Raw genomic sequence first — 19,987 nt, 5'->3', positions numbered from 1 at the left:
CGTGTCTAATAATAGATAAATTAAGACATGTCGGAAGATTTGGCATCTAGCTTCCACCTAATTAATGTGCAACAAGTATATAAAACCTTTATTATTATATTTTAAAATTTACTTTCAAAGCAATCCAATGTTTTTTCTAGAAAAATAATTTAGAATTCAAGCTTTGTTTATGTTTTAGGTGATTGTGGCTGCAACTTTAAAGAGAAAGCAAGGGGGTTGGATCCCCTGCTTTGGAGGAATCACAGCAGGGAGATGTTGTCCCTCACATTCCAATTTTTTATATAAATTTTTTTTAATAAAAAATTAATATATTTTTATTAATAAAAAATTGATATGTGAGGGACAGCATCTCCCTGCTGTGATTCCTCTACAGTAGGGGATCCAACCCCGAAAGCAAGTGTGTCCATCTGAACAGGGCAGCCACTCCATGGAGCCTAATACTGACAAGCCCATTTCCGACAGTGTTTCCAATAGTCGATTCAGGTAATTTGATTTATGTACTATTTTCATATTCCTTTTTGAAATCAATTACAACACGTCACAAATTCGCCACCTTTTTGTTATATTGGGATTAATTAAATAAATTATGATTTTAAATATCATATTGCATATAGCCGACTAACCATATTGTTGCCTCGGTGCTGATCAAACTTGCATATATTTTTTTATTCCACCAACCAAAATTAAAATAAAGAGCTCCTTGTCTTAAATACTCAATTATTATTCACTCCAAAAACCAAAATTAAAATACAAAGAGTCCATTTGTCTTTAAATACACCGTTTTCATCAATTTCCGGTTTCTGATAAGCTTTGAAAGTATTAAAAAACGAAAAAAATAAAAACTCAGAAAATAGTCTTGGTTATGGACGTCACAAGCAATAATTGGTAAAGTAAGAGATAAATAACGAGAAAAAAATTATGAAAAGTGAGATCCACATATTAAAAAAGATACCTTATTATAAATCGATTGAGACTAATCTTATGGACAACTTAAAATAGAAAACATGATCCAAAATCATCTAGTTTATCATCAATTGAACTTGAGACTATAGTGGAGTATTTGTATATTTTTCTTGTCACCTTTTTAATGGAGTCCAATTTTTTTGTTGTGCATAATTTTCTTCAATTTCAATTATGCATGCTTTAGTTTATTTCAAATAATTAGCTAAGGTTTATTCCACCCAAGTTTTTGTGTACGTAATTATTTATAACTTGTGTATCTTCAAATTCAAAAAATGGAATTTCAATTTTTGTTTGCAGATTCTTGAACAAGAGCAAGAAAGCGGATGGAGAGTGTGCAGCTGGGAAAAGGTCGAACAAGTGAAAATCCTAATGTCAATAACTCCAATCTTCCTGTGCACAATCATGTTCAACACCATCCTCGCCCAGCTCCCGACCTTCTCCGTCCAGCAAGCCTCCTCCATGAACACCCGCCTCTTCCACTCCTTCCACATCCCCCTGGCCTCCCTCCAATCCATCCCCTCCCTCTCCTCCCCCCTCCTCTCCACCTTCTCCATGATCTCCGCCGCGGCGCCTCGTCGAGCACAAGCGACGCAACACCTCCGATCATTTACTCTCCTTGTGGTGGCTGGCGCCGCAGTTTGTGATATTCGGGGTGTCGGAGATGCTCACGGCGGTGGGCCTGCTGGAGTTCTTCTACAAGCAGCCGCTGCCGGCGGAGGGGATGCGGGCGTCGTTGACGGCGATTACTTATTGATCTTACTCGTTTGGGTTTTTTCTGAGCTCGGTGCTGGTTTCGCTTGTGGATAGAGTGACGGCGGAGGCGGGGTGGGGTGGCTCACGGATAATAATCTTGATAATGATCGCTTGGATCTGTTTTATTGGCTGCTTGCGGTGCTTACCTTTCTTAATTTTCTTAACTATTTGTTTTGGTCGAATTGGTATGCCGTTGGGTTTAAACGAAGAGGGAGTGGTGATATTAACGTTGTATGAATTTCAGATTATTGGAATAAATATTGTAGATATATGTCATATTGGATTGGTTATTAGTATTTAATATGTTATGTTGCATGGAACAAAATGTGTCATGTTAGAAAATCGATCCACCGCAATTATAATCGAACCTTTCCGTTTTAGTGTGTGCGGCAATCCTAAAACGAAATCCAAACTAACATCCTCCCACGGCGCTATAGGAACAGGAAGTGTGTACAAATCCACATTTCTCTGATACCAATTAACGCGAAAACGTATAAAGAATGACTGAACTTAGTGAGTAATCAGAGAAACTTCAGTTTCTTGAAGGCGTAAATAATCAAAACAAAGGCACCCGCTCGCTATTTATAAGCGGCTTGGAAATCCTAAGGGCCAAAAAGAAAATAAATTGAAAACTAAGAAATTAAAAGTAAAGCCCGAAAAGCAGTTATTTATCGGTGTCTGACCCAGAAAATGTTTGCGGTATTGTCGGCGTGTACTATTTTAGCAGTCAGGTTTGTGGGGTCCTTGCTCTAGTGCAACCACTGTTAATACATAGTCAATGAACATAGTGCCGCTACACTAACAAAAAGAGTAAACAGAAGAACCATTAATTTCTGGTCACTAGTAAGTTTTTTTTCCTCTGAGAGAGAGATGGCAAAGAAGGCAACTACAAAATCTATGAATAATGATGAGACAAAATGAAAGATGACACACATCGTTCTCATTTCTTAATATGAATGATTTACCTTTTTCACAGAGAAAAAAAAACATGTCTCAACCATGTGCCCCACTTTGTGTATCCTCCAACCACCAATTTATTTGATGCTGCTGTGTTGCCTAAAAGATGAGCATGAATGGCCCCTCCATTAGCTTTCTCGATCCATCTTGCATTGTTGGGTTATACTGATGATAACTTACGCTACTTTACCATGTATGGCAGGTTCTATAAGGGTAAAATGCTACGTGCTGCTTCTTATCTCATAAATACACGTATGTATTGCGAGAAATTTTACTATCAACTACTTTCGAAAACACATCATTTGTGCAAACGGATAAGGTTATCCACAGTGCACGTCGAAAACATACCTAGTTGACTTGGTACGGCCAAAATTCAGTATGAGTAAAAACCACATCATTTTTGCAAACAGATAAGGTATGGCCAAATTTAGTATTGATATCATACCGCTTTTGTTTTCCATTTACTATGTCTGCATCCACGATCCATCCCATCCCATCCCAATTCAATAAAAATCTGTTGAACACACCAAAATGTACCCTCCTAATAAGTATGTATACCAACTTACTCCCATTTTGTTTTTTTAATTCTTTCATAGTTGGTGGTTATCATGTAGTATAATTTTTTTGTTATAAGAGCATGCGTAACGCAAGGGGCCGGGCCGCATCTCGCGAGTCCCGGCCCGTCCCATGCATTACACGGAAGGGCGGCACGGCTCAGGCCCGTCCCGGTGGCGCGTGACCGGCCTGGGGAGCGTCCCGCGTCCCGGCCCGGGACGGGGTTGCACGGTGACGGGCCGCTACTGTTCATCGATTTTAAATTTTTTTTTTTTTTTTTGCATTTTTAAGAAGAAGAAGAGGGAGAGGGGGAAGAAGGAGGAAGAGGAAGAAGAAGGAGATGGAGAGGGGCGACGTTTTTTTCATCAATTTTATTTTTTTTTTTATTTTTTGCATTTTTAAGAAGAAGAAGAAGGGGGAGAGGGGGAAGAAGAAGGAAGAGGAAGAAGGAGATGGAGAAGGGAAACGTGTATTGCTGAATTTTAATTTTTTTTTATTTTTTTTTTGCATTTTTTTTATTACTCTAATTTTTTGTATATTTTTTAGTTTATAATTTATTATTTTTGTATTAAAAATGAATTGCTCGTGTTATAATTGCTCAACGTATTTTATTTTACGTTCAAAATAGGTTGAAGTTGTGAATAGTGTCATTTATTAGTTGCGGCCCGGGCCGCAACCTCCAGGGTTACAGCAGTTGGGGCCTGGGCCGCAACTGTAGAGGAATGATGACGTGGAGGGGACTTGGGGCCGGAAATGGGGACGGGGTTATTGATGCCCTAAGTAGTGAACGGTACACACAACAAAAAGAGTGGATTATCGGTGAATACCTCTTTGTCATTGCTAATAGTTTGGAGAATGGAAAACAGAAACAGCACAACTTAACTGAAGTAGATGATGCCATCAAACACTGTGAAAGCATTAATAGCAAGTAAATTAATGCAGAAGTGGTGAAAATATACAAGAAATGAAATGACGGCAGTGAGAATTTTAGAGATAAATTTCTTGGTTTTGTAGTCAATGGGTAATAAAGTCTATCATTTACTAATAGAAATAAAATGAAAACAGAATAATTCATGATCTTTTAAATTTTCCTCTTCTAATGCAAAATAATTGAAAAATATCATTAATTTACATAGCACCAGCCAATATGACAGAGAGAAGATTTAATGGTGAAAAATCGAGGATATGTGCTCAAATTCTGGGACAATGATCCTAATACCAGATAAATACCCAGACATCACGATGAGATCACTTCTTTACATGATTTAGCCTCACATGTTGGCATTTGCATAAACAGTAACCCTCTGTCTGCCCATACCACCTAATCGGTATCACAGGTTCATCAATGTCTGCAAGGCTCATCGGATGCAGCAATTTCATTCATTCCGGATGGATGAGTATTTCTCAGATAGAGTCTTGGACTTGCCAATTTCATTCATAAGATTCTTTAACTTGTGACTACAATCTCCTCCACTGCAAATGAACAAAAAACAGAGTGTAAAAGAGTGGAAAAAAATCAAGATTTTATCAATAGATTATCTTCCATATATTTTCGCTAATATAGGAAATAGTGAATCTGAAACATTATTCATCAGATGATACTTCATAAGATCAGATATCCCATTTGGGAAATGTAAAACAGTGGGTGTATCTTTTTGTGAATGGAATGTCGTATTATGTAAAACTAATACATACTTCACATGTATAGCAAGAAGCATATGGATCCCATCTCCCAAATCAACCACTTAGTAATTCAAATTTACAAATCATGGGCCTCGTGTTATCCATAGTTTTAAATCAAGTAAATAATAGACATCTATAGTTTTAAATCAAGTAAACATTAGACATTGATAATCTTTCTCTTAGCAATCCAAACAAAGCCTCAAAGTGCATCATAATTAGTAGAAGGTATGCGGCCCGAGAGAGAGAAAAAAATCTCATAAACAGGTTAGATTTTATCTCCCTGAGACTTCTACTGGCTGGAGCAGAGATGGCATAAAAAATACCTAACATGAAAATTTGAAAAATTGCAGAGACAGAAGAGAGCAGAATACATAGGATTTTGGGGAGAGTTCAAAGAAAAGGCAAAATCATGACATCACCTCATCTAGAAGTATCAAGAATTTGTAACATATGCTGGATTTCTTATCATCTTGAGTTCTAGGGAATGGAAACAGGAATATTCCTTTGAGGCATAAATATACCTTATTTGGTTTAAAGATGCGATTGCTCGAAGGGCACTCCGAATCATGTCTTCATTACGATCTACTTCTTGTTTGACGGCATCCTGCTTGGGCCTAAAATTGGTGGTCTTGTGGAGAGGATCCACCAACGAATCCAATACTGGAAGTCCATGTAGATTACATTATAATATACAGAACGTATAAGAGTTGGAAGTAAATATTAGAATATTCTGAATCAATATAGTAATAAACGGGCATACCTGCCAAAACAGCAGATGGGCACTTATCAGCCAACTTTGAAAGGATAAGATGGCAAGGCATTTTAACATCATAATGATCTGCAAACAATGAAAAGGTATGAGGTTTAAAACTCAACTGTCACTTGTTTGGCACATATAACAACCAACTGAGTGCAGATAACGAGGAGAAGATGATTGGTGCTTCAAATGTTTGCTTACCATCTAATCCAGATAAAAGGTATGGTACTAAAAATGAAGATGGGTTGACTTGATCAAGGCAACTGTCTAACAAAGTGTCCACGCATTCAAAAGCAGCTTTCCTCAATTCAAGCCCATCATCTACTGTGTGCTTGAAAGGGCCAAGATCTACTGTCCGGATCAATTCTTTCTGCAAAGAGAAATTTCAGAATAATACTTTATAAGTTCCTATTTCCAAATATTATGCTGCTGCTGTAGGCAAATAAAGAGATAACAAAATGCGGGGTGTTACATTTAAGCAAGGCAAAAAAGAGAGAAAGTGTTATACTTGAGAAGAAACGACAAAATCATGAATATAGTTATAAGGCAGAAAACCATATAGCATGCATGAATTCAGGAGAAAAACCACCAATTGTGGAAGAGAAATCCAAACGCTTTGACAAAAAGAAAACTTACAGTTCATGGAAGAATTAGATTTAGAACATATTTTCTACTCGTGTAAGATTGTTTGAACGTGAAGCAAAAGATCACATTATTAGCAATTTCTCAAGTCTAGTTAAGACCCTAACAACAGAATGTTTAAACATGACATAATAAAATCCATTACGAGCAATTCCTAAAACGCCATCAAAGAATTCTTTTGTTTCTTTAGTCAAGAAGCTTACAGACAGGCAGAGCTACATCTAGCATCCATATGATTTGGAGGGGTCTGAATGCCATTAATTCAAGGATTAATCATAGTTTATGGCCTGAACTTTGGGCCGGGTTGCAAAAATGGCACAATCCTCACACATCTCAAAAGAGAAACCTGACCTTATATAATTGTTGCAATTATGGCCAGGCTTACATTTCCTGGCTTAATATTGTGATGTGGAAGTCCCAAATTCGACGTCGTGTTAAATTCACAACAGATTTGGGCCTTCCACAAATTTTGAGCCTAAAATTTAGGCATGGGTCATATTGCAACTTCTCCAAAAGTCTACGACTTGTTTGATAATTTTGAAGGTCGGGTATTTTGTAACTAGGCCCAAAGGTCAGGCCATGAAGTAACCCTTAATTCAATGAACGCAATATACTTCAACAGAAGAGTGTAGTCGGAACAATTGAAAGGAACATGCTTCATAATGTTACATAAGTAAAATGAGGCAATTTAAAATCGCATCCAGTATAAAGAATAAGGCGGAACATGGAAAATAAAGATAACAGGTAAAATATACAGCCATGCCAAATAGAACCTTTTGCTTATTTAAGAAAAGTGTTGATTAGGTTAAGACGAGCATCTTAGATTATGAATACACTCCTGGTCAACAGGAATGCATCTGATAGCATTTGGAAGGTACATTATCTATGATTGTGAGTTATACTGAAGCACTTACCTTTATTACTGTTTGATCATAGAGGAGTGGCAATAGCTCTGGTAACAGGGACTTTATCAGGTTTGGTTTATTGTGAGCAGCAGTGCTCAGGGCCAAAACAGCAGCACGTCTCACATGCTGCATATAGACCAATAAACCATGAAAAATTGCATTTATGGTCAAGGATCTTCAAATGAGGTATTTAAAATGCAATCCCTTCTCCTAACCAAACATTGGGAAAACTGATGACTCTTGAGAACAAGTCAAAGTGGGTTTCAGACAATTACCCGGTCTTGATCCTGGATAAGCATCAAGAAAGTAGAAATCTCTGGGTACAGAATCTCGTCAATTTTTTCCTGCCGCTCAACTATAGAATATTTCACTGCTATGACAACAGTTGCCCGGGTGAATGCAGCAGGACTTGATGTCCTATCCTGCAAGAATATTTCAAGTATTTTACTCAATGCAAGAAAAATCATGTGGTATTATGTTTATATAGAAAAGCTCAAAAGCACATTACTTCTTTTTAGTAGATACCTTAAGTGCAGGAACAAGTTTCCCAGGCTCAATAAGAGCAATTTTCCCGAGGCACTCAGCTACCACATTGCGAACACCCTCTTCGTCACTTTCACAGTGATTAAATAGCAATTTAGTGATCTTGTCAACACTGGAATCATCAAATTCGGCTTTATCTACAGATTGTCTCACGATGACCTATAAGCAGGTGAGCGTTTATCAAGTTCAAGTATGACTAAATAATCAGAAGAAACTATATACTCTTAAATGCATGGATTAAGAGGAACAAACCTCCTTCAGAGAATGAAGCAACAGATATTGCTTCTTTTGCTGATTATCAATTTTGTCCAAGATGAAAGGCAAATATCTAGGCAGATTCCCGACTGCAATGTTTCCCAGGGCATAAGATGCAGCAGATTTTATTTCTTCAAATGGCGACTGGAAAGACTCAATAACAATGTTCTCTATGTGGTCATGAGAACTTAAATCTTTTCTCCTGCCTATTTCTCCCAAGCACAGCAAGGAGAGATGTTGCTTGGCCTATGAGAAATAATGGCGGAAACCATAAGAGCACTGGATACATGCCATATAACCAAAACTTCATTGTGCAATAATGATTAAACAAATGAACTTCATGAGCTTACAGAACCACAAGATAAGGCGGAAAAACCAATAGAACAGATAGAACGCAAAGAAAAAGGAAAATTAATTTCTAAATCACAAAGGAAGATGGTGCCTTTTATGTATTTACTTTCAACATGTAAGTGCCATAAAATAAATAGTACAGAATTATTGAAAGCATGTAAGGCTTTTTTGTATTTACTTTCAACATATTTACAACATCTGTGATCTGTACCACAGTCAACACGCACAAGCTGCCAAGCATTATATCCATTATCCAACAATCCGGGTTTTCATATAATATGTAATTGTTTCCTTTACATAGGCCATAATCAATATACCTTAGAACCTACCTCATTAACTATCCTAATAGCAAAATAAAAATATTTTTGACCAGACTCAGTTATAGCTCAATAAAATTATCATTACATCAAAGATCTGAAGAAGGTTCCAGACTAAAGCAAATACTTACAGCAGGGGTGAGCCAGTTAGTTTAAGTTAGGGTTTGTAATAAATGTACATATGCCATGTATATAAGTTTGAGCAGAACATTCATCAAGATAATGCCTACTTCAGAACTAGTAGTAACTTAAAAATAGAGCTCCAGAGCAAATTAAGGTGTAGACAAAACCAGATTTGCATACCGAGTTGGTACTGCTATCAGCTTTTAAGATGTCTGTAAGCATGTTAACTGTAGAGGAACACTTTTTGTCGCCAGCAGAAAGACAGAGAACAGCCACACATTGAGCAATTGAGAATAAAGCCTGTTTCGCAACGGCACCAGTCTGGGCAGATGGTTTGGCAGCAGAAAGAAGAGAGTCAAGCAGTACATCAAAGCTTGTGTTGGCCGAGTAAACCAGCGCAGTGAAGAAATTTCGTAGCGCCTGTGATTTCCAAAAGACAGTAAAAGAGAATCAAACTTTTTATAAGGCTACAACATGCACTAATCAATGAAATATAAAATTACTAATTAGTACCAGAAGTGCCTGGCCCTGGAGCAGAGAGCTTCTAATTAAAGTCAGAGCTTGTGGCAGAACTTTATTTCGGACAGTCAGACCGACATTCGGACCAGATCTTTTGTCAGCCATTAATGTGCAACACAATTCCAATGCAAGAGCAGCCATATGCAAATCTGAGTCACTGAAAAGAAAATAGGTAGAATCAAGATTTACAAATGACAAAGTCAAATTATCATCTATGAACTCTTTAACATGAAAAAAAAATAAAGCCAGCAATAGCTTGGTGCATTGACAATAGATCAAATATTGTTAAACCTGATCAGAGTTGAAAGCTCAACAACAATGACTTCATAAGCAGCTGAACCAATTTTATCGCCGTATCCTACAATAAGTGTGTTCAGTGTCCCAAGTGTAGCTTGCCTTAGCGCTCGATTGGCCTATTCAAGTAGAACCATCAAAACAGCTCGGTTTACACCATATGGAAAAATTCATTTAAATGCTAAGGGAAGAGTAATAGTTTATACCTTTCTTAGAAATGCAGTCAACTCAGAAATTACATGCTCTAAAACACACGATAAGTCAATGTGCAAAGGAGAAGCAGCAATGACAGCAAATGCCTGGACAAAAAAATCAAATAGAATAAAGGTATGGTGATTTGCAAATGAAACAGTAAATTAAATTTAAAGTGTCATTCAAAATTATTAATATATGTTTTGTTGATAATACTGCTCAAACAAACTGAAGAAGAAGTCCTAACAGCTAGGTGATGCAACACAAATAGGTTCATGCAGTTTATGGATCCACCCATTGGACAAAGTGGCAGATGAGATGACAGAGTAACCAAAGTCATGTTATGATTTGATGCATATTGATCTCCAATTCTCCAGTCACTAAATAGCTATCAGCACCTATTCCTCAATTCTTCTTAGGTTCAGTTGAGCACAGTTTGTTACCAAAGGCAACATGTATCCATGTGCATTTCTCAGAAAGAAGCTGGTGGACACACACATTTTATCACATTCATACATTTAAGTGAACAAAACACCATTCCAAACTTGGACCACATGCAGGCAGCTTCTTGTGTACCAAATAGCCAATAACGCCACCCATTTCCTCAGTCATCATACTCCATCTCTGGGGCATTAATTAGCATTTTGGATATAGAAGGATATGTTTGCTAGACCCACATAACATAAAGGAACATCCAACTAAGAATGCAAAGTTTGTCCAACAATGAAAAGTTTTGCATAGTTGTATATAAAAGAGAAAAAAAAATCGTAAAATGTTATATGAATCAAAATCCATTAAATGTACCCAATAACCAATAACACCACCCATTTCATCAGTCATCATACATCATCTTCGGGGCGTTAACTAACATTTTGAACATAGAAGGGTATGTTTGCTAGACCCACGTAACATAAAGGAACATCCAACTCAGAATACAAAGTTTGTCCAATAATGAAAAGTTGCACATAGTTGTATATCAAAGAAAAAAATCGTAAAATGTTATATAAATCAAAATCCATTAAATGACTACAGAAGAACTTCCACAAACCTTGACAGCTGTAAGACGAGTAATCTCATTTCCCATTCGATCAACAAGCACTGGGAGGCATGAAGGTAGCTCTGCCCCAAGATGATCACCAAATGTAGAAACCACAAGTCCCATGCAGGAAATCGCACATTCTTTCACTTCCTGCAAAGGATAGGAGTAAGACATGATAATAGAAAGAGCACGGGATATAGCTGCAAGACTGTTGCTAACCTGATCCTGATCTTGATTGGTCAAACGTGACATGATAGCAGCAAATATAGGATGGACATAGGGTTTAAAATCAAAATCATAAACCTGGACAAAAAGATAAAATTTACATTTTCAGAGGTAAATACTCCCTAACAAGTAGGCATGTAGCTATAAGTTCAAATGTTCAATGATATGAAGAAAACCTCAATATCTGGTCGCACGACACGAACAAGTTCCCCACATACTCTTAATGCCTCTGCTGTAACTTTATAATACCGTTCACCAACAGAAGATATGATTGGAGCAGATATTGCCTAAGAAAACAGGCAAAGATACTCAGTACAGAACTATGACAACATTTCATAGAATCAGAAAATTTTCAAATTCATGAACATCAACCATACAATTATTTTAAAGGAAGAATGCAAAATGAATGACACAAAATCATTACAGCCAAAAATTCATGGAAGTCCATGAAAATTTGAAACAAATAATTCATCTAGCTTTTTTTTCTTAGCCTGGGATTTAGTTAAGGTATAGCTATAAACGGGCACAAATAACGCACCCATGTTCAGTGCTTTTTGGGAACAGAGATGAAGAAATGAAGGATCATGGACATACTTCTCTAAGGAAAGAACAAGATTCTGTTATACTCCCTCCGTCCCACTTAAGATGACACGTTTTCCTTTTTAGTTTGTCCCAAATAAGATGACACATTTTCTTTTTTGGAAACTTTTTCTCTCCAATGAATACACCCAACCACTTTTTCTCACCCCTTTTAAAATATTCATCTTTCTTTCTCTCTCTATTTTAATACTTCCACCTAACTTTTCTCTCTCCAATTAAACACTTTAACCAATAACTCCTAAAATCCCGTGTCGGCCAAGAAATGTGTCATCTTAGTCGGGACGGAGGGAGTAGTAAACAATTTCAACTGGATTGATTCTCAAAGAAAACGGAAACACGGACTGTTCACATTAGGTGCAGATTTTGTGGAAGGCTGGAAGCTGACATGGTGTGGAATAATTTTCAACTTGTTGTCCTTTTATGCAAACCTAAAGTATTTATCTAATTAGGCAGAGAACAGGAGAAATAGCTCACCAAACTTTATATCAGCAGAGAGCTAATGAAAGAATCAAAGACTCAAGACCCAAGATTCAGGCAGGAAAGCTAAACAGGTTGTGTTACCCCCTGATATATCGTTAAACATTCAACTTTCAGTCGTTTACTTTGATATGCAGTCTGTATAGAGGTCTGTGCTCTTAAAATTAACTAATAAGTACTACAGGAGTAATTTTCCATTGTATGACATCTCTCTCATCAAGTGAAGTTCCAGCACAATCCTCACCAAACATCCATAAACATAGAGAAATGCAATATGTATATAACCCAGAATAAAAATATAAATACAGAAACCTCAGACCTCGTGGAAACAATAAAATGATTAAAAAAATGAAAGTTATTGTGCCATGACTAGCATTAAGTATTGAATATCATTTATAACATCCTTTGTTTGTCTGCATAAAAATCTATAACTCGAAATCAACTAACAAGTCCATTACCCTTAAGCGATTAAAAATGTAAGTTCCCCAAAAGTATCAATAATAAAAACAGACGCACTAATCTGATTCTGAAGAAAACAAAAATTGAACAAAAAATAATTGTGTTGTGACGTTCATGTATCAAATAGTTGAGAAAGTATATAAATCATTGACCAACTTGATTAGACACTACCTTGATGTACGGATGAAAAACAGGAGGAGCATGTGAGGCCAACACTAATCTAGTAAAAACAAGAGCTTCAATCTTTAAATTTGAGGTAGAAGATTTGTCCTGTCGAAGAGGTAAATGCAAAATATTCAATCAAAGTTCTAGGAAAACATGAAATAATGAAACTCAAAACATGAAAGGAAAAAAACAACAAAAAATCTTACACAAAGTGCTTTCTCAATTCCTGGCGTCAGAGATCCAATATGGTCTGCAAGGCAATCAGGCAAAACAATCACCAGGTCTTTCAAAACAGAGAAAGCTCCAACCTGCAGAACAACCAAAGTGATGAACTCCCAGTGCTCAAGATTCAGCATAACACACAGTATCTTGTAATTTATTCTACCTTTGTCTTGATAGATTTCTCGCGTAACTGTTTATTTACAGATCGAACAATCTTTGCCACCTCTTGCTTCAATAGATATCTAGGACTGCATAATGTTGCAATAATAGAAAGAAATAAAAAAATTTCCAATCAGCAAATGTGGACGACAGTCTCTTTTGCTCCATGGATGGAGAGCATCATTATAGTATTATCCAGAAAAGAAGAAACACATTGAGAATATCGGCAATTTTGGTTAGTAATTGTCACGAGTGGATGAGGTGCATCTAATAGATATTACAAAATTTATGCTAAGCCCCAAGCCAGCTATGATCTTTTTCGTTGGCTTTCTTTTCCAGATATGTAATCAACATGCAGGAGACCAGTGGATTGACAAACATGAAATCAAATATTCAACACACTAATAACAATATGAAGTCAGTATGTATAAGAGAAAATAAAAGCACTATGCAACATAATTCATTCGATAGCCTTCGGTAAAATCAGAAGCTCATCAAATTCTATGAGCAATAAATGAATAATGGGATTTAATACACAGCAGAAGAAAATCCAAACAACCAAGGAGGAAAAGTGCACTTGCCTTGATTCATCAAAATCTGTCTGGTCTTTTGTAACATTTCCTGTTTGTCTAAGTAATTCAATGAACGTATTGAAGATATCCATCTACAGGATAATCCATTAGATAAAAGAAGAAGCAACCTCACTGTCGGACATACACAATATAATTAATACCTTGACATTCTCTTCCCTTTCTTTAAACCTATCAATCAACTTTGGACAAGCCTGAAATGAGTAGGGTTACAAACTCAGTTATTCATACAGCCTAAACCCTAAAAACAAATACAAAATGAAAAAGAAACAACTAGATGCAGAGAACAAAAGAAAGAACTTCTCCTGCATGTCAAAAAACATTAGATTGACCATCATGTCTAGTGTCTACATTTCTCACATTCCACATTAACAGAAAAGGAAAATCTCGCACCCATGAATACCTAGAAATAGATGCTTAACCTTTAGGTAGTAATATCATATGCTTGATTTTAGAAAGAATTCATTTCCAGTAGTACCACAAGATTTCACCAGTTATTAGATCAAAAAGGGCTAACTGGGTGCACGATCAAATATTTTAACATTTTATACATAATAAACATGGCTCTGGCACATGAGTCTTCTTTAACCTGAATGCCTTGGTTTTTTATATCTTCAGCTATAAAAATTTTGTGTCATGCGATAAAAACCAATAAGAAGCTCAACTCTTTCTTCGTGATCAACCAGCAGGGTTTTCAATCCATGATTCCATGCACTCCCCCAAATAAACTTTTGTAGAAAATATCCAGTGCAATTATTACGTTGACATTTTTACTTGCATGCATTCAAGAGAAATTAGTACAAGAACTTATAGTATGAACACTCTCTAGTGACATTCATCTTTTAGAGTAGAGTAGAATCCAAAGAGTTGTATATCGTGTGTATCTCGTTAGTTTTTCAAATTTTGCGAGCTGGCCCAGCTCACACAAAGCTTCATGTCTTTTTGTGCCATTTCATTTTGGAAAAAAGTTCCAAGATCTCAAAACATCTATCAATTGGTCTCTCTTGAATGATAGTAATATATAATAGCCAAAGTGGGTAGAAAAATAAGCAATATAAAACCTCCAGGGACAAGTTACAGTTCTAGTGGGGACAAAAATAAAGGTGCAGGTACTCGACAATCATGCATAACAATTTCCATGTGAATGCTGTCATTGGTATGATATTTAAAATCAGTTTATGTAGCCAAAGCATACAGGTCTTTCAGTTCGGAGAATCTCAATGCGAGCCACTAACTGTAAAACCCTTCATGTTACAGCAAGTGGTAGGCATGAAAACTGATAAACTGCATACCTCTTCATATAGTCTTGAAAGCATCTCAGGCCGAGAAACAATTAAAGCAGCTAAGCATTTGGCAGCAGCTCTCCGCACTTTCCAGCTTACATCTTCATCATCAGTGTACTCATTAGCACTATCACTACAAACATAAAATAACCATGAGTACATATTTTCTCGAGCATTACTCCACAGCCAATAAATATTAAAACATACTCATCTTCCTCCTCCACATAACTCTCATCATCTGTGTCTTCTTCCATGTTATCAGTAAAATTTGGATCATGACTCAGAAATTCCAAAGTAAGATGTAAGATTTGGTCACAGTAGGAAGAGATATCCCTGGGACACCTAAGTAGAAAACTCTCTAATGCCTACATCAGAACATATACGATGTCTTAAAGGAAAAATACAATAAAGAAGTGGGAGATTAAAATAATAAAATAGTACTCCCTCCGTCCCAAAGAAGATGGCACGCTTGAGAGATGGCACGAGATTTTAGGAGATGTTAGTTTGTGTGTTAAGTCGTGAGAGAAAATATAATTTTATAATTGATGTGAGAGGAATCTTTTTCCAAAATAGGAAATGTGACATATTTTGTGGGACAAACTAAAAAGTAAAGTGTGACATCTACTATGGGACGGAGGGAGTAATAATAAATAATAATAAAAACAAGAATATACAAAGTACCTGCAAGCTATACTCACGAAGCTCTTCGTCATTCTCTGATGCATTATTACAGTAGTTAATTAAAATAGGAACAGCATCTCCGAGGTGTGGACCAAAACGATAGCCAACAGCACGACTTCATAACAAAAAAAAAAATCAAGGATCATTAACTATGAGACACCTCATAAATCGGTAGCATGTTTACAAAAGTCACACTGAAATACAATGATACATTTTAGGAAATAATTTCTAATTAAGAACAGACAATTTCCTCTAAATCAGTCTGCTTTTCAGTTCAACTTCATTAGCAAGTAGGCTGGTTCCAAATAAATAGTCCAAAATAAGGATTCAACCACTGCCCCTTCAGTCTTCACTATACCATCCTAGACTGAACATGTGCACTATTAAAATTTCCCAATCCCAGTAAACCAAAGCATATATATCCAACCAAAGCATCTATATTCAACCTAGCTAATAATTATAGATCAGACTAACAGTCTAACACTATATGAGTATTAAACTGTCAATTAATTCATTCACTTCTACAATGTAGCATGTAGTAAAGGAACAGCCTTTAAGAATTAGTTTATTAATCCACTAGAATTGAGCAGATTTACACATAGAGATGAGCTATTGCAACTAGAACTTTGCTCCTAAATTGCAGCAACATCTTGCTTGAAACAATAATGTAATCCACCAGAACTCGATGAACATAGTATAGTAGTAAAAAATGTTGTGCCAGAAAAGTTATATAGACGCATGTAACAATAAAAAAAGGAGAAACTGCTCAACAACTTACCTTAACGCCCCAATCATTTGAATATTTGTACGTGTAATTTCTGATTTTGTTGTCTGGTTTTTCAAAAGCTGGATAATTTCAACTGTAGCCTTTGCCAGCAAATCATCTGACAAGCTTGAAGCCAGAGATGCTGCAACAGAAGTTTTACATTACAACATCTCAATCATGAGCTCATTTGAGAATGCGAAACAAAAGGGTACATTATTCTAGAGTACACTAGGATCAGTAATCCTACCAATACATGAAACAGCCTTCTTTCTCACACTGGCCTGATTGGTGTTCAACTGGGGCAAAAGTGCACTCAGCAGCACCTCATGATCGGATGCCATTAGATTGCCGTATTTGTGTAGAACATCACACAAAATATCAAGGCATTCACATTTGATTTCTGTGCCCATCCCCTAGAGAAAGAAATAAAGTAAGTTTAATTGGAAAGAGAACATAAAAGGCACGTGTTGCAGTAAATCTGTAATAAGACATTAAAAAAAACAATACAATTAAACCCTTGATTTGATTGTTCGAACACTTCCAAGCTTTATAACAAGGTTTTTTATTCAAATATGTGAACTTCATTTAATTTTCTCGGAATTCTAGTGCATTTCGTAAAGGAGAGTAGCTAATCTTCATTTAATTTTCTCTGAATTCTAGTGCATTTCGTAAAGGAGAGTAGCTAATCTACTTTGCAATAGTCAGATGGTAAACCTAATAAAACGAATTTGTCTAGATGAATGCAGAACTTGGTAGAAAAATCAGGTTAATAGCATCCACATAGTCTATAGAGAAAAAAATCAGAGAAACGTGAATCTCACTTCAGAGTGCTGCAAGAATTGCACAACCTTAAGGAAATCCTCATATTCTTGCAAAATTTATAGCCAAACAATTTTGAAGCAAATAAAGAAGATATTGAATTAACTGAAGGAGCGGGTATAAAAGGAATTCAAGTACAAAATGCAGACACATCGGCGGAAAAGAAATTGCATGTGTTGAAAAGATTTGGGTTAGAGTGCGCAGGCTTTCCCTTAAAAGCATTCATAGTCTAGATAGTTTTCATCTACTTTTAAGTTTTAACTCATATAAAGACAAATATGATCTTTTTAGTGATGAGATTCTTACTAGTGGAGCATGACCAATCATGCAACTTATACCCATACTGAACCTTTGAAGCTCTTCTGGACTCCTGTCCAACAACTACCTCATCATAAGCTTAGCCTAATTGAAAGGAGTACCATTTAATGTTAAATATCTTCAGCACTTTCCCCCTGGTGAAGATCGTCATTTAAAATGTAATATTTTAAACATATCCTAATGTTTAACGGTCGTGAGCAAAAACTTAGATATCTAAACCCTTATTTTACTTCAAGAAGCTTCACCACACAAAAGGGGATCTTTTATAGAAGGTCACTTCCTCTTTGGTTAGGGTCAGTTTCATTGAAAATTTGGAATATAAAACCAACCATTAAAGGAAGTCATGAACAAAAACCTCTGTTATCATCTGAAGCGAAATCAATCAAGTTTCAATAGTAATGATGCCATACAGTTCAGGCATAAACAGCTTCTACATATTCTACTAACTCACACAATTGAAATGACAGGATTAGCTTAAAATAGTACTAATATAGATTGCTTTAGAAGGTATTTGGCTAGTCAAGTAGAAGGGAAAAATTAAAGAAATATATATCAGACTGACCTGTGTGACTATTCCTCGTATCAACTTGGGAGAAATGGATACAAGAACAGATTGTGCAACAGTTGCATTAGGAACTTCAGCAACAATTGTCTTAACAGCAATGCTGGCAATGTCACGATTTTGCTCTTTCCCATTGAGCAATTTATCACAAAGCTTATTAGTCATCTCAAGAACCTGCTGCTCGTGGATTTTTTTCACCAAGGGAACAAGGCTAGGATTTACAGAAACATAACAATATATAATTAGATTATGGCTCACCAGCATAGCATACTACTAAAACTTCTGGATCTACTTTTCCATCTCCATGCAGATAAGTCAGTTAATATAATAGTTAGGCAACCTTTTGAAATAACTCTTAAATTTATATCATGGAAGTAATCGTGAAAGCTCATTCTGCACAAACAGATGTATCACTCACATGGTTGCGTTGCCAAGTAAACAGAGACATTTTACTATGTGTAGCTAATGATACAGCATCTACTGTATCTCTCCAGTACAATTTAAGCATTGGTCAGTGAGAATTACATTCTAATTCATGCAATATAAAAGTAGAACCAAAACTTAGAAACTATTGTATATATAGAAATTTTATCATCTGCAAGAGTGTAAAATCATTTACTCCTAAAATAATAAAAAATTTCACAACAATTTTAGCAGAGATAAAATCAATAAAAAAAATTAAGAAGCAAATACAAAACACATAGTGAATTAAGCAAGCAGTGGGATCAGACCACTTGACAGCTAATCCGGAAACATCGCCTGCTGCATCATCGAGTTGCTGGATGACAATGTTAGAAAGCTTCGCTTCGAGATCAACATCGAGTTTAAACCCTTCTTTGTTCAACTCGTTAAGCAAATCAGAAGTTGCCATGTATCTGTAGTCCTTATCCTTCCCAGTCATCTGCATTGCGTTGCACCCCCAAAATCATTCAGAATATCAATCAATCACATCCTGCCTGCCATACACGGCAGAGGAAAAAAAAGTGGACAAAATCAGCAATGAGGTGTGTTTACCTTTTCCAATATTCCAGTTAGGGCTAAGTTCGCCATGTTTGCAGTGCGATTGTAATCAATTTACGCAAACTTTATCTCTCTAGGAGCGGCCGCGCACTTGAAATAGAGGGGATCCCCCGGCGAAGAAGCCAGCAGATGGCTAGGGTTCCGGAATGATAATCGATTTGACACGGCGGTGATTCTCGGAGAGAAACATGCACCGAGATGTAGTGTAGAGTGTGGGCGGCGAGGGCTTCGGAGTTCAAAGGAGTGAAGAAAGCAGAGGACGAAAAGACTTTCCGTTCCTTCACCTGAGTCTGAGTTCCACTGTGATTTCGCTTGATTAGAGCAATACTAAAAAAATTGCAACGAATATTATTATAGCTATAAATTAATTTCGATGATAAGAGCATCTCCAATGGTCGGCGTCACCACCGGAGCGCCGATTTTTCGCCCACGCCGGTTTGACGCCGAACCATTGGAACCGGCGTGGGCGAAATCGGCGTCAAAATCGGCGTCGCCATGCCGATTCCCGCGCTGACGCCGGTTCCCACGCCGATCCTCACGGGCGCCATTGTGGCTCCCGGATCGGCGCCAAACCGGCGTCGGGTTTAAATATTTTTTTTTTTTTTCGCAAAACACTATATATACGCGCGTTGAACCTCATTTTCATTCGCACCACTTGTTTTAACGAGTACTCTCTCTCTACCGTCGACAAGTGGTGCATCGTGATCATGACGCTGCACATCAGCGCCTGTTCACAGATTACTTCGCAGAGGAGCCGCGTTTTGACGCCAACCATTTCAGGCGTCGTTTTAGG

General features: G+C 36.8%; 1 protein-coding gene and 1 long non-coding RNA gene across 2 annotated transcripts; one reads left to right on the top strand and one right to left on the bottom strand.

Annotated features, from left to right (window-relative positions):
• Window positions 1-1,015: 1,015 nt before the first annotated feature.
• On the top strand, window positions 1,016-1,992 carry LOC121755133. Its single transcript, XR_006040641.1, has 2 exons — window positions 1,016-1,170; window positions 1,261-1,992. It is a non-coding gene; the product is annotated as an uncharacterized LOC121755133 (long non-coding RNA).
• A 2,303-nt stretch (window positions 1,993-4,295) lies between these two features.
• On the bottom strand, window positions 4,296-19,524 carry LOC121755512 (cullin-associated NEDD8-dissociated protein 1-like). Its single transcript, XM_042150810.1, has 28 exons — window positions 19,189-19,524; window positions 18,906-19,075; window positions 18,175-18,385; window positions 16,723-16,888; window positions 16,488-16,617; window positions 15,710-15,824; window positions 15,236-15,393; window positions 15,038-15,161; window positions 13,889-13,939; window positions 13,737-13,819; window positions 13,160-13,244; window positions 12,981-13,082; window positions 12,781-12,879; window positions 11,250-11,360; window positions 11,068-11,151; window positions 10,858-10,998; window positions 9,824-9,916; window positions 9,615-9,736; window positions 9,318-9,480; window positions 8,985-9,224; window positions 8,011-8,259; window positions 7,741-7,917; window positions 7,491-7,637; window positions 7,225-7,341; window positions 5,870-6,038; window positions 5,672-5,749; window positions 5,433-5,571; window positions 4,296-4,701 (listed from the first exon to the last, which is right to left on the bottom strand). The coding sequence occupies exons 1-28, from the start codon at window positions 19,222-19,224 to the stop codon at window positions 4,605-4,607; spliced, it is 3,657 nt and encodes a 1,218-aa protein (XP_042006744.1). The 5' UTR covers window positions 19,225-19,524; the 3' UTR covers window positions 4,296-4,604.
• Between the last annotated feature and the right edge of the window lie 463 nt (window positions 19,525-19,987).

This window comes from Salvia splendens, chromosome 11, assembly GCF_004379255.2.
Source record: "Salvia splendens isolate huo1 chromosome 11, SspV2, whole genome shotgun sequence".
Taxonomy (NCBI): domain Eukaryota; kingdom Viridiplantae; phylum Streptophyta; class Magnoliopsida; order Lamiales; family Lamiaceae; genus Salvia; species Salvia splendens.
Note: the sequence above shows the minus strand (reverse complement) of the source record. Positions and strands in the feature narration are given on the sequence as shown.

What these genes read in the sequence shown, in the direction of transcription:
- LOC121755512 (XM_042150810.1), bottom strand. Translation starts at nt 19,224, where the DNA reads ATGGCGAACTTAGCCCTAACTGGAATATTGGAAAAG. An exon ending in ACAGATTTTGATGAATCAAG is followed by an intron (nt 13,245 to 13,736) that starts GCAAGTGCACTT and finishes AACATTATGCAG; the next exon opens with TCCTAGATATCTATTGAAGC. An exon ending in AACTTGTTCCTGCACTTAAG is followed by an intron (nt 7,638 to 7,740) that starts GTATCTACTAAA and finishes ATATTCTTGCAG; the next exon opens with GATAGGACATCAAGTCCTGC.